The 15,704-nt window shown below is 39.2% G+C and overlaps 1 protein-coding gene across 6 annotated transcripts in view; it reads right to left on the minus strand.

Moving 5' to 3' along the window:
- Positions 1–1,658: 1,658 nt before the first annotated feature.
- CCDC18 (coiled-coil domain containing 18) overlaps positions 1,659–15,704 on the minus strand; it is a 169,452-nt gene continuing 155,406 nt past the window's right edge. For all 6 annotated transcript variants that reach the window (XM_027536477.1, XM_027536481.1, XM_027536480.1 and 3 more), the window contains one exon: positions 1,659–2,217. In XM_027536477.1, the coding sequence (XP_027392278.1) occupies positions 2,143–2,217 (75 nt within the window). In that variant the 3' untranslated portion in view covers positions 1,659–2,142. The remainder of the gene's footprint in view (positions 2,218–15,704) is intronic.

Here is a 15,704-nt window from a genome sequence, read left to right on the forward strand (position 1 = left end):
TCACATCCATACATGACTACTGGAAAAACCATAGCTTTGACTAGATGGACATTTGTTGGCAAAGTAATGTCTCTGCTTTTTAGTATGCTGTCTAGGTGGGTCATATCTTTTCTTCCAAGGAGCAAGCGTTGTTTAATTTCATGGCTGTAGTCATCATCTGCAGTGATTTTAGAGCCCCCAAAATTAAAGTCTGTCACTGTTTCCCCATCTATTTGCATGAAGTGATAGGACTGGACACCATGATATCAGTTTTCTGAATGTTGAGTTTTAAGCCAACTTTTTCACTCTCCTCTTTCACACTCATCAAGAGGCTCTTTAGTTCTTCATTTTCTGCCATAAAGGTAGTGTCATCTGCATATCTGAGGTTATTGATATTTCTCCTGGCAATCTTGATTCCAGCTTGTGCTTCATCCAGCCCAGCATTTTGCATGATGCACTCTGCAGATAAGTTAAGTAAGCAGGGTGACAATATACAGCCTTGATGTACTCCTTTCCTGATTTGGAACCAGTCTGTTGTTCTATGTCTTCTGATCCACACAATCAAAGGCTTTGGCATAGTCAATAAAGCAGAAGTAGATGTTTTTCTGGAATTCTCTTGCTTTTTTGATAATCCAATGGATGTTAGCAATTTGATCTCTGGTTCCTCTGCCTTTTCTAAATCCAGCTTGAACATCTGGAAATTCACAGTCGTGTACTGTTGAAGCCTGGCTTGGAGAATTTTGAGCATTACTTTACTAGCGTGTGAGATGAGTACAACTGTGTGGTAGTTTGAGCATTCTTTGGCATTGCCTTTCTTTGGGATTGGAATGAAAAATGACCTTTTCCAGTCCTGTGGTCACTTCTGAGTTTTCCAAATTTGCTGGGATATTGAGTACAGCCCATTCACAGCATCATCTTTTAGGATTTGAAATAGCTCAACTGGAATTCCATCACTTTCACTAGCTTTGTTCATAGTGATGCTTCCTAAGGCCCACTTGACTTCACATTCCAAGATGTCTGACTCTAGGTGAGTGATCACACCATCGTGATTATCTGGGTCATGAAGATCTTTTCTTGTACAGTTCTTCTCTGTATTCTTGCCACCTCTTCTTAATATCTTCTGCTTCTGTTAGGTCCATATCGTTTCTGTCCTTTATTGAGCCAATCTTGCATGAAATGTTCCCTTGGTATCTCTAATTTTCTTGAAGAGATCTCTAGTCTTTCCCATTCTGTTGTTTTCCTCTATTTGTTTGCACTGATCACTGAGGAAGGCTTTCTTATCTCTCCTTTCTATTCTTTGGAACTGTGCATTCAAATGGGTATATCTTTCCTTTTCTCTTTTGCCTTTAGCTTCTCTTCTTTTCTCAGCTATTTGTAAGGCCTCCCCAGACAACCATTTTGCCTTTTTTCATTTCTTTTTCTTGCAGATGGTCTTGATCACTGCCTCCTTTACAATGTCACGAACCTCCAACCATAGTTCTTCAGGCACTCTGTCTATCAGATCTCATCCCTTGAATCTATTTGTCACTTCCACTGTATAATCATAAGAGATTTGATTTGGGTCATACCTGGATGGTCTGTTGGTTTTCCCTACTTTCTTCAATTTAGGTCTGAATTTGGCAATAAGGAGTTCATGATCTGTGCCATAGTCAGCTCCTGGTCTTGTTTTTGCTGACTGTATAGAGCTTCTCCATCTTTGACTGTAAATAATATAATCAATCTGATTTCGGTATTGACCATCTGCTGATGTCCATATGTATATGACATGGGCTAAATTAAATTCTTGGTGGATTAAAGATTTTAATATAAAAGTGAAATCATTAAATTACTAAAATATAAAAAATACTTATGAATAATCTTGGAAATGGAATTTATAGCACATGAAATATAAAGCAAAGACTTATTTTTAAAACACATAAAAAAGTGGAAAGTGTTCCAGAGATCACCAAAAAATTAAAGGGCACATACCGAACTGGAAAGAAAAAAAATCAACAAAAAATTAAAGGGCTGATGCCAAACTAGAAGGGAGAAAAATGGATGAAGGTTAAGAAGTCTTACAAATCAGTAAGAAAAGGATAAATAGCCAAATAGAAAAATGGGCAAGTAAGTCAGAAAAGAAGAAATAGATAGGGTCAACAGGGGACTCACCTGCTAGTCCAGTGGCTAAGACTCCTCTTTCCCAACGCAGAGAACTGGGGTTCCTCCTCTGGTGAGGGAACGAGATCTCACATCCTGCAACTAAGAGGTCACATGTCACAACTAAGACCCAGAACTGCCAAATGAATAAGTAAATTAAAAAAAAAAGAGAGGGGGGTCCAATAAAGATGAATTGTATTCATCTGTAATAAAATGCAAATTAAAACAATATTAAAGTGTCTTTTTTGCCTGTTGAATTGATAAGGATTATTTTAAAAGACAACATCAGTGTTAGAGAGGGTTCTAGAGCAGTTCTCAACTGCTTTTTGACAAAATGTCTGAAAAGCACATACCTTTTAACTAGAAATTCAACACTGGTGTAATGATAAGAAAATGTATCCTAAGGAAATGTATGTGTGTCACAAAATATTTTTGCAGTTTCCTTCCTTGCTCCTTCCTTCTACCCTACTCCCTCCTCTCTCTCTTTCTATCCCCTTTTTCTTTTTTGTTTTATGCTTGGTATTGGTGAAAGTTTGAAAAAATTAAAATGTCCAACAAAAAGGGAGCTGGTTAAATAAAATATGGTAAATTTATTTAATAAAACATCTACATTATTACCAGTAAAAATAACACCATAGTAAAATATTTGGAAAATGTTCACAATATAACAAGTTTTTACAAAAATGGGATATAGAACAAAATATATTGGGAAAGCGTCTCCTCTCTTCCTCTCTCTGTCTGTCTCTCTCTCGGTCTCTCCCTCACCACCAACACAACACCAACATATAATACAATTACTGGAAAGGTACTGGAAAAATATAAACTGTGGGGAAGAAGGATTACCGGATTGTTAAATATTCTTCTGTTGCCTCATTATTTTTAAAGTTAGCTACAATGAACAGGAGTTATTATTTTTTTTTTTTGATAAATGAAAACATTTTAAAATGAAATATGTAATGTTACTTAGTGGTTGCCTTTTCAAAATAGGTAAAAATCATCAGTTAACCATTTGGTTCAGAATGTTTTCATTTCAACAGCTCAATAATCATAACGCAAAATTGAAGGAAAAACATTTTTGAATCTTAAAATGTTATAGAATTGGTAGATTATTTTTCATTTCATAAAGTATCATAATCACTAGTTTTTATTGTTCCTATGGCAATGTTTTATACACAAGAATGGCAGAAGTTAGGAATTTGTGCCCTGAAAAACTTATTGAAATATAAAATCTAAAGTAAATAATAACTTCCTCCTTTGAATATAACAAAGATGTGGGAAGGGGTAGTAGGCAAGAAGGCTCTGGGTTACCATGGGGATGATTACGTTCTCCAAGGTATATCCCACCCCACTCCAGCTTCTTGGTCAATGACTCACTAGCTCACAGGGGAGTCAACAAATACTGAAGTACATACCTACTACCTGTAAAAAGTGATTTTCATTACCCAGAGAAGTGCTGTAAGATACTATTTAAACAAATAAGGAAAACCAATCTAAATTACTATTTAAAATTTTTCTAATTGGTGAGTGTTTAAGATGCATGAGAGGACAAATTCTTAACTCAGGTCATTCCAGGACTATTATGTAACAGACTAAAAATTGATATGGATACTAACAAAAATCATTAAAGCAAAATTACAAAACACTTCTAGTAATACTTCAATTGTTTCTTTAAAAACAGCATTTCCTAAAATAACCTCCAAGATAGTCCTGTAATTTGTTAATTTTAAGGATTTGTGTTAAACTTTGGGGCCAGTCAAATTTGGGGGCCAGTTAAGGGAGCTAACAATCTACTTGAGGAGTCCAGATAGCCATCCATCAATTCATTCATTTGTTCAATAAAATATATTGAGAACCTACTATGTGCCAATAATTCAGGGCTTTAAGCATTAAAAAATACCTAAAACATACGTCTACCCTCAAAAGCTCACATTTAGAAGGAGAGATAGATGTCAGTCTTAGTGACTGGCATACCCATTGTTCCTTCTAGCAGAACTCTGACCATGGCCACTGGTGAATGAGAAGTCCTGGGTGGCTATATTCTGCATCAAGGGACCGACCCATGTACCCTTTTCACGTGCTTTTCCTACCATGACAAAGAAAAAAGCTTTGGTTCAAAAAGTTTCAGCCAGAGAGAGAGGGACAGGGTAGCAGTCAGATGGTCTCTTTAACAGTTCCAATAACAGATACAGACAGCTAGTTAGTGAGTGAGTAGAAACTGAAAGTGATCCTGAAAAGATTCTTAGAGAATCTAATAGTTTACTGCAGACCTAAAGTCTTACCAATAACCCCATCAATTAACATATATTTTGTATGTTATATGTACCATATACTGTATTCTTAAAATGAAGTAAGTTAGATAAAAGAAAATGTATTAAGAAATTCATAAGGAAGAGAAAACACATTTACAGTATTATACTGTATTTATCAATACAGTAAAATTATGTTCTGTGTCTACAAAATGAACTGTCTGCCAGTACCTACCTCAATATTGTCTTATATGGTACAAAACACTGTAAATGTTAAATGTATTCCTAACACTAGATATAAAAAATGAAAAGATAATGTGAAAAGAAATTCACATTTATTTACAGATGTAATAATACATGCATTGATAATGAAGAAACAGCAATATAGCTTTCTGGTTCAGTTCAGTTCAATTGTCCAGTCATGTCCAACTCTGCGACCCCATGGACTGCAGAACACCAGGCCTCCCTGTCCATCACAAACTCCCAGAGTTTACACAAACTTATGTCCACTGAGTCAGGGATGCCATCCAACCATCTCATCCTCTGTCGTCCCCTTCTCTTTCCGCCTTCAATCTTTCCCAGCATCAGGGTCTTTTCAAATGAGTCAGTTCTTCCCATCAGCTGGCCAAAGTATTAGAGTTTCACCTTCAGCATCAGTCCTTCCAGTGAATATTCAGGACTGATTTCCTTTAGGATGGACTGGTTGGATCTCCTTGCAGTCCAAGAGACTCTCAGTGTAATCGGTGCGACTGCTTCACTGTGGCCTAGCTGATGCACCAATGAAGGGATCTTTATAAAATCTTTTGGTATACAGTATTACAATCATTTTCATAATACAGTATTGGAAACATTGGTACATTTTAAAACAGAAAACACTTACCTGTGATGATAGGCTGATATGTACTTTCTCCAATTATGAGAGAGAGAAGCATACACTATGGCAATGCATTCTTTAAAAGCAAAATTATAAAGCAGCAAGAAAACTAACATATTATTAATTTTATAATAAATATCACTCATCTTATGCTTATGTAAGGATAGACTAGTGTCTGCATATATTTTATTGTTGTTCAGTCCGTCAGTTGGGTCTGACCCTTTGCAACCTCGTGGACTGCAGCAAACCAGGCTTCTCTGTCCTTCACCATCTCCCAGAGCTTACTCAAACTCATGTCCATTGAGTCGGTGATGCATCCAACCATCTCAATCTGTGTCGTCCCTTTCTCCTCCTGCCTTCAATCTTGCCCAGCATCAGGGGCTTTTCCAATGAGTAGGCTCTTTGATTCAGGTGGTCAAAGTATTGGAGCTTCAGCTTCAGCATCAGTTCTTCCAGTGAATATTCAGGACTGATTTCCTTTAGGATTGACGGGTTTGATCTTCTTGCTGTCTGAGGGATTCTCAAGAGTATTCTCCAGCACCACAATTCACAAGCATCAATTCTTTGGCACTCAGCCTTCTTTATGGTCCAAATTCCACATCCATACATGACTACTGGAAAAACCATAGCTTTGACTAAACAGACCTTTATACACAGTTCATCTGTGAGTTTTTCAAGTTGTCAAAAATCTCCAAAAAATGTTCCAAAATATTTATTGAAAAAATTCCCATGTAAGTGGATGAACTCAAGGGTCAACTTAATGGATTTCAGTTCAGTTGCTCAGTCACGTCCAACTCTTTGGGACACAATGGACTGCAGCACGCTAGGCCTCCCTGTCCATCACCAACTCCTGGAGTTTACTCAAACTAATGTCCATTGAGTCAGTGATGCCATCCAACCATCTCATCCTGTCATCCCCTTATCCTCCCACCTTCAATCTTTCCCAGCATCAGGATCTTTTCAAATGAATCAGTTCTTCGCTTCAGGTGGCCAAAGAATTAGAGTTTCAGCTTCGGCATTAGTCCTCCCAATGAATATTCAGGACTGATTTCCTTTAGGATTGACTGGTTGGATCCCCTTGCAGTCCAAGGGACTCTCAAGAGTCTTCTCCAATACCACACTTCAAAAGCATCAATTCTTCAGCACTCCACTTTCTTTACAGTCCAATTCTGATATCCATACATGACTACTGAAAAAACCATAGCTTTAACTGGATGGACATTTGTTGGCAAAGTAATGTCTCTGCTTTTTAATATGCTGTAGTAAAGGAGAAAAGGAAAGATATAAGCATCTGAATGCAGAGTTCCAAAGAATGGCAAGAAGAGATAAAAAAGCCTTCCTCAGGGATCAATGCAAAGAAATAGAGGAAAACAACAGAATGGGAAAGACTAGAGATCTCTTCAAGAAAATTAGAGATACCAAGGGGACATTTCATGCAAAGATGGGCTCGATAAAGGACAGAAATTGTATGGACCTAACAGAAGCAGAAGATATTAAGAAGAGGTGGCAAGAATACACAGAAGAACTGTACAAAAAAAATCTTCATGACCCAGATAATCACGATGGTGTGATCACTCACCTAGAGCCAGACATCCTGGAATGTGAAGTCAAGTGGGCCTTAGAAAGCATCACTACGAACAAAGCTAGTGGAGGTGATGGAATTCCAGTGGAGCTATTTCAAATCCTGAAAGATGATGCTGTGAAAGTGCTGCACTCAATATGCCAGCAAATTTGGAAAACTCAGCAGTAGCCACATGACTGGAAAAGGTCATTTTTCATTCCAATCCCAAAGAAAGGCAATGCCAAAGAATGCTCAAACTACCACACAATTGCACTCATCTCACATGCTAGTAAAGTAATGCTCAAAATTCTCCAAGCCAGGCTTCAGCAATACATGAACTGTGAACTTCCAGATGTTCAAGCTGGTTTTAGAAGAGGCAGAAGAACCAGAGATCAAATTGCCAACATCCTCTGGGTCATGGAAAAAGCAAGAGAGTTCCAGAAAAACATCTATCTCTGCTTTATTGACTATGCCAAAGCCTTTGACTGTGTGGATCACAATCAACTGTGGAAGATTCTGAAAGAGATGGGAATACCAGACCACCTGACCTGCCTCTTGAGAAATTTGTATGCAGGTCAGGAAGCAACAGTTAGAACTGGACATGGAACAACAGACTTGTTCCAAATAGGAAAAGGAGTACGTCAAGGCTGTATATTGTCACCCTGTTTATTTAACTTATATGCAGAGTACATCATGAGAAATGCTGGACTGGAAGAAACACAAACTGGAATCAAGGTTGCCGGGAGAAATCTCAATAACCTCAGATATGCAGATGACACCACTCTTATGGAAGAAAGTGAAGAGGAACTAAAAAGCCTCTTGATGAAAGTGAAAGTGGAGAGTGAAAAAGAAGGCTTAAAGCTCAACATTCAGAAAACAAAGATCATGGCATCCGGTCCCATCACTTCATGGGAAATAGAAGGGGAAACAGTGGAAACAGTGTCAGACTTTATTTTGGGGGGCTCCAAAATCACTGCAGATGGTGACTGCAGCCATGAAATTAAAAGATGCTTGCTCCTTGGAAGGAAAGTTATGACCAACCTAGATAGCATATTCAAAAGCAGAGATATTACTTTGCTGACAAAGGTCCATCTAGTCAAGGCTATGGTTTTTCCTGTGGTCATGTATGGATGTGAGAGTTGGACTGTGAAGAAGGCTGAGCGCCGAAGAATTGATGCTTTTGAACTGTGGTGTTGGAGAAGACTCTTGAGAGTCCCTTGGACTGCAAGGAGATCCAACCAGTCCATTCTGAAGGAGATCAGCCCTGGGATTTCTTTGGAGGGAATGATGCTGAGGCTGAAACTCCAGTACTTTGGCCACCTCATGCGAAGAGTTGACTCATTGGAAAAGACTCTGATGCTGGGAGGGATTAGGGGCAGGAGGAGAAGGGGACGACAGAGGATGAGATGGCTGGATAGCATCAGTGACTCAATGGACGTGAGGCTGAGTGAACTCTGGGAGTTGGTGATGGACAGGGAGGCCTGGCGTGCTGCGATTCATGGGGTCGCGAAGAGTCAGACACGACTGAGTGACTGAACCGAACTGAACTAGGTGGGTCATAACTTTTCTTCCAAGGAGCAAGTGTCATTTAATTTCATGGCTGTATTCATCGTCTGCAGTGATTTTGGAGCCCCCAAAAATAAAGTCTCTCACTGTTTCCACATCTATTTGCCATGAAGTGATAGGACCAGATGCCATGATCTTAGTTTTCTGAATGTTGAATTTTAAGCAAACTTTTTCACTCTCCTCTTTCACTTTCATTAAGAGGTTCTTTAGTTCCTCACTTTCTGCCATAATGGTGGTGTCACCTGCTTATCTGAGGTTATTGATATTTTTCCTGGAAATCTTGATTCCAGCTTGTGCTTCATCCAGCCCAGTGTTTCTCATGATGCACTCTGCATATAAGTTAAATAAGCAGGGTGACAATATACAGCCTTGACATACTCCTTTCCTGATTTGGAACCAGTCCGTTGTTCCTTGGCTGGTTCTAACTGTTGCTTCTTGACCTGCATACAGATTTCTCAAGAGGCAAGTCAGGTGGTCTGGTATTCCCATCTCTTTCAGAATTTTCCACAGTTTGTTGTGATCCACACAGTCAAAGGCTTTGGCGTGGTCAATGAAGCAGAAATAGATGTTTTTCTGGAACTCTCTTGCTTTTTCAATGATCCAACAATGCTGGCAACTTGATCTCTGGTTCCTCTGCCTTTTCTAAATCCAGCTTGAACATCTGGAATTTCACAGTCATGTACTGTTGAAACCTGGCTTGGAGAATTTTGAGCATTACTTTGCTAGTGTGTGAAATGAGTGCCACTGTGCAGTAGTTTGAACATTCTTCTTGTTACACATCATGTAATTCCAAGCACTCGAACTTTGTTTATACTGTTCACTCTCCCTCAATAGAACTTTCCTTTCAACTGTGGTTAAATTCAACTCTCTGACTACTGCATGCTTGCATCCCCAGCTGAATACACAGCACGCCAACTGGTCCCACTTTAATAAACATCTCTTAGTGCTGCCCACAGTGACACGTCATTCCCTTAATCCATTCAGTCTCCTATAACTGCTTCTCCTCTCCTCAAAACTCCAACATCTCCCCATCCTCCTTCTCAGTAGGTGATCTTGCTTCCTGTTTCACTGTAAAAGGAAAAGCCTTGTACAGAAGAAACTGACACAAAAAGGAGAACTCGCAATGTTCTGTTGAGGCACTTCACTCATTTCCCCTCCACCTAGACTCTTACCATACTCCTGATCATTTTGGCCCTAATCTGTTGGGCTATAATGTTATTCTAATGTAGAAATAGAGAAGAAAGGTAATGAAGAATAATGAAAATCATTATCTATATGATGTTTTTGTAGTTTACTTTTAATATTCAAATAGTGATGTAATTCTCATGCTTCTAGGAGATTTTTCTAATAGTGTTTTCAGGCCACAAGGCAGATAGTGCTTTCATCTGAAATATGGTAGAATTACCACCCTCATCCTCCTCAATCCAGACAGCCTCAGAAAGTAAACTCAAATTCATCCTAGGACTACCAGAGAGCCTCTTTTCTATTGTAAAACACTGAATTTTTTCATTTAGACAGTTGCTTTCAGACTTTTTGTTGTTGTTTACATCCTACAATAAGAAATATATTTTACAGGGCCATAGTACCCACACATAAGCACAGTCACATATATGACTGAGACCAAACTTTCACCAGATAGCACTTATCTTTTCAATAATCTTAACTAATCTTTTCAATGCAATGCACTCATATTTTCTAATCTATTTTTTAAATGCTCATTGTAATATAATAGATAGATTCATTACTCACTGAGTCGAAGCCCATGGTTTGGAAAATAATTCAATAAGGGATACTTGGGTTAATAGACAAAATCTTTAAGATTTAGTGAACAAATACATGAACATTAATTTAGAACTCACTCAGCTATCACCACCTTCAATGGAATGGCCACGTAATTAGCTGGTTTGCTAAGAATAAATGGCTCATTTTACTTGTGTCTATGTTGTAAAAAGCAAAGCTGATTTCAGAACAAATAAGGTAAAATCAATTCAAGAAAGGGAATCAGCTCCTTCTTATTGTTCTTTTTTGTTCCCCATTAGCATAAACACCACTATTCAAGTAGGCTCTATATTACTGAAAATAAAGCCCTGGATTGGGGTACGGGACTAGACAGATTAGGTGACTTCTAAATTACTTTCTAATCCTAAAATTTTATTCCTTCAACAAGTATTTACTAATTGCATGGTATGGATGCCAGGCACTATACCAGGAGACAAGGGCCCAGCAGTGAACAAGACACACAATGCTGATACTGTGGAGAAACTAACACTCAAGCTAAAGAGACAGAGAATAAATAAATAAATAGAGAGGATACAGCTAAGTTCCAAAGAAAATAAGAAAGATAAATGATAGCGAATAATAGAAATGACCTACTATTCTTATCTGGGGCTTCCCAGGTGGCTCAGTGGTAAAGAATCTGCCTGCCAATGCAGAAGATTGATACAGGTTTGATACCTGGGTTGGGAAGATCCTTTGAAGGAGGAAATGGCAACCTGCTCCAGTATTCTTGTCTGGGAAATCCCATGGACAGAGGAGTCTGGCAGGCTACAGTCCATGGGCTTGCAAAGAGTCGGACATGACTGAGTGATTAAACAACAACTATTCTTCCCTATTATTATTAATTATACTACTTCTTCCCTGGGGGCTCAGCAGTCAAGAATTTGCCTGCAACGCAGGAGCTGCAGGAGACTTGGATTTGATCCCTGGGTCGGGAAGATCCCCTGGAGGAGGGCATGGCTACCCACGCCAGTATTCTTGCCTGGAGAATCCCATGAACAGAGGAGCTTGGCAGGCTATAGTCCATAGGGTTGCAAAGAGTCAGACATGACTGAAGCAACACACAAGTACCATTACTGCAGAAGTAACAGCAATCTGATAATTACCTTTATCATGGTCAGGGAAGGCCCATCTGGGAAGGTGACATTTAATCTGAAACCTGAAGAATGAGGAGGAGCCAGCTGTGGACGGGCCCAGAAGAACAGCCTTTCTAGGCAGTGGAATAGCAAGTACAAAGGCCCTAATTCTGGAAAGAGCTTGTTAGGTCCTAGCAACTGACATAGGGCTGACATTACTGAGCCAAGTGAGCAGGCAGAGAGTGCATGAAATGAGTTTGGATAAGTGAGAAGATAAGGGCCTTGAAGGGAAGCGTATGGAGTTCAGATTCTATTCTGTGTTAATGGGCAGCCATCAAAAGGACTTCAGCAAAGAAGGGACATGATATGATTTTAAAAGAACACTGGATATGGTGTGGAGAATGTGTTCGAAGTAGGGAAATTGTTTTAGGAGTCCAGGCAAGAGATGACAGGGCTTGATTATGGTGGTGGTGAACTCTAAAGTCCTGTTTTGCTTGCAGTTAATAGACAATATGACACTAGTTCTGCTTATTTGAAAGTGTTGCTTATTTTGCCTGCAAAGCAAATATTTCTCCATCTTTGCTTAAGAGCTTAAATCCAAAGGCTCTAAACTTCTGTGTATATCTGTATGTGTGTGAGCATGCACTCACACATGCATGCTCAAGGGTGGGGTGGGATGGGGTGGGGTCTGGCAGTGGTGGCTGTTTTTAATATCCCAGAGCTGCTTTGTAACCATGGCTGTGTAGGAGTTGGTTGGAGGGTGGAAGGACAGAAGTTGAGACTACTGGAAAGCAGACATGGATGCCAAGGTGCATGCAGAATAAGGCAGATGCACGTACTATAGCTCCCTGGGAATTCCATCAAGCTCAGGAAGTGTTAAAGATGCTGTATATACAAGGCGCACCTTGGTCAAATACAGGAGGAAAAGATGTATAATCATCAAATTCACTTGGAAAAGTCTAAGATATCAGAGTAAGAGGATATTATTTACATGACGGTCTCAAAGCCTCAAAACCTCCTGGAGAAAACAACATAAGAATTTGATGGTTAGTCCCCTAGAATACAATGATTATATTTCCTAAACCCAACAGGAGACTTTTTCTAACAATTCTGGTGGTGGGCAGGGGCGGGGGGGGGGGGGGGGGGGTGGTGGCGGGAAGGATGTGGCTGCCTGGGAAGGGAGGAGACTCATTTTAAGGTGGCAGAAAATCAAGAAAGGCAACCTTCTGTCTGTGAGGAATTGTTTATTATGACATAGATTAATGCTTGTCTGTCCCAGTCATTGAAGAAATTGTTTTAAATTCTTAACAAAGAACAGTGAAAATGAAAAAAAAAAAAAAAACAAAAAACCAACAACAACTGACACTTGGAGGCTTAAACTATGTTAGCCCATTAGCCCAAGGGCTGGTTTACAACAGAGATCTGTATTGTTCACCAGAATGGAGGGCTTGGGAATCCCTACCTGCTCCTCCATCAATTTTGAGCAGAGCCCCAGCAGGAGTAGGGAAAGACTGCTGCAGAGTCCTGGCTGGAGTTCTGACAGAAGGCTGATTTTGAGCAGGAAGAAAGAAAGTTCCTAAAACTTGAGAGACCACGCAGGGCCAATGAAAATGAGAACAAGTTAGGAAGTTGAATGTCCTTATAAGGAAGCCAGAGTGGGAACTTAGAGCCAAATACCTCTAATTTTGTCCTCGTGGGAAAATGAAGATTACAGTTGGTGGGTTGGAATAAGTACTGCTGAATCCTAAAGTAAGCTGTGGAATCTTTGGAAATTCACAAGAATAAATTAAACTAATACATAGTCTAGGAATAGTTTATATCCACATCTGCTTGGAGGTGAGAAAATAGATCAGGGAAATGCCTAGCACCCTAACAGGTGTTCAGAAAAAAAGAGAACAATCACAGACACATTCAGAGTGATGTGTTCTTTACTCCTACACATGTGGTTGACCCAGTGTGCACTACTCAAAAAGTAGGCTCCCTAATCAAGATTCCATATCAGGCACAGGCTAAAAGAGATTGAGCAATGTCTAACTTAGAACCCTTTGCTCCATAGACATATATATAGTAGAGGCTTAATCTTAAAAGCCCTTGTTCGAGCCAGGTATGATGGCCCTATAGAAGTGTATCTGACTGCTGATCAGTTATGGTTGTGTGTTCATGTCCAATCTGGTTCTTTAGTCACACTTGTAAACAGCATATGTTGTTGTTTAGTTGCTAAGAGTCTGACTCTTTGCGACCCCATGGATTGTAGCCTGCCAAGCTTCTCTGTCCATGGGATTTCCCAAGCAAGAATACTGGAGGGGGTTTCCATTTCCTTCTCCAGGGGATCTTCCTTACCCAGGGATCAAACCCACATCTCCTGCATTAGTAGGTAGATTCTTTATCACTGAGCCACCAGGGAAGCCTAAACAGCATATAGGTTTTTGCAAAAAGGCAAGTTAAAAGCTTGCATGAAGCTCTTAATGTGTGATATCACACAGAAACATATTTGACTTTCTGAAATGTCTCAGAAATGAATTGCAAATGTTGCTTTTTGCTTTCAGAATAGATTAGAACTGGTTGAGCATGTCCAGCCCATTGATCTAGCTTTCAAAACCTGTGTACATAAGGGCATTTCTCTAAGGAAAAATAATTAACAATGCTTTCATCTGTCAGAAATGTTCTTTGTTTAATTACTCTTTTATCACCTTCATAAATTCACATTCAGTTCACAGCAACATCCTGGAGGAGTGGTATATGTGAGCCAATAAAAATGAAGTAATGAAAAAAATATTATGAGTCATTTTAAGAAAATATAGACCAAAAAAGTTGATTAAGAAAATAAATTTTGCAGCCCAGACATACCTTGAATAGAACTTTTTGTTCAAATGTAAAAAATGACAAACACATATAAGAAAAAAATGCCTATATAATTCTTACAAAAGATATAGATCGTTGATGGGAAAGAGAGAAAGAAGCATGGATACTAAGGTACGAATTTAATTCTTGTGAAACACTGAGACTCTAGTGATGGGAAGCAGAGATAGTTGTGTGGATGTGGGCACATGCAAGGATTCACCTAAGGTTATAATGAAAGGCCATAGGGAAAGAAAGCATTGGTGTTCATACTTCACTTAGTTTGGTCCTGTGCTGTCAGGGCTAGATACAGCAGATCTTTAAAGAGAGGGAGGGAAACAAAAACAGAACACAACAAATAAATCAAAGGAAATTAATTCTAGGCCAGAATTTTAAATGATGTGAGATTAGTGTTTTTGAAAGCCCATGGTATCTAAAAGGATAAAAAAATCAAATTTCTTTTCAGGAAACAATCAGAGGTCAAAACAATAACTCAGCTATTGATTTTTTTCTTCAGAAAAAACACACAATTTGAACAATGAGAGAAGAATCTAATCTAGAATGGTTCATTACCTTTCTGAAATTCCTGCCCAACCCATTTCTATAAGCCAAACACTTTATGTCCCATATTACATAGAAAAGAGGATTTCCCTTCTCCCATCTTCTCTCAACCTACTTGCAGAATAAAGAAATAGTCATTTTAAATGAATATTTATCGTGTACCTATTTAGTAGCCTATATTGTTCTAAGAATAGCAAGAAGAGATAAGAAAGCCTTCTTCAGCGATCAATGCAAAGAAATAGAGGAAAACAACAGAATGGGAAAGACTAGAGATCTCTTCAAGAAAATCAGAGATACCAAGGGGACATTTCATGCAAAGATGGGCTTGATTAAGGACAGAAATGGTATGGACCTAACAGAAGCAGAAGATATTAAGAGAGGTGGCAAGAATACATAGAACTGTACAAAAAAGATCTTCATGACCCAGATAATCACGATGGTGTGATCACTCACCTAGAGCCAGACATCCTGGAATGTGAAGTCAAGTGGGCCTTAGAAAGCATCACTACGAACAAAGCTAGTGGAGGTGATGGAATTCCAGTGGAGCTATTTCAAATCCTGAAAGATGATGCTGTGAAAGTGCTGCACTCAATATGCCAGCAAATTTGGAAAACTCAGCAGTGGCCACACGACTGGAAAAGGTCAGTTTTCATTCCAATCCCAAAGAAAGGCAATGCCAAAGAATGCTCAAACTACCGCACAATTGCACTCATCTCACACGCTAGTAAAGTAATGCTCAAAATTCTCCAAGCCAGGCTTCAGCAATACGTGAACCGTGAACTTCCTGATGTTGAAGCTGGATTTAGAAAAGGCAGAGGAACCAGAGACCAAATTGCCAACATCTGCTGGATCATGGAAAAAGCAAGAGAGTTCCAGAAACATCTATTTCTGCTTTATTGACTATGCCAAAGCCTTTGACTGTGTGGATCACAATCAACTGTGGAAAATTCTGAAAGAGATGGGAATACCAGACCACCTGACCTGCCTCTTGAGAAATTTGTATGCAGGTCAGGAAGCAACAGTTAGAACTGGACATGGAACAACAGACTTGTTCCAAATAGGAAAAGGAGTACATCAAGGCTGTATATTGT

The sequence above is a fragment of the Bos indicus x Bos taurus genome, chromosome 3, assembly GCF_003369695.1.
Source record: "Bos indicus x Bos taurus breed Angus x Brahman F1 hybrid chromosome 3, Bos_hybrid_MaternalHap_v2.0, whole genome shotgun sequence".
Classification (NCBI taxonomy): domain Eukaryota; kingdom Metazoa; phylum Chordata; class Mammalia; order Artiodactyla; family Bovidae; genus Bos; species Bos indicus x Bos taurus.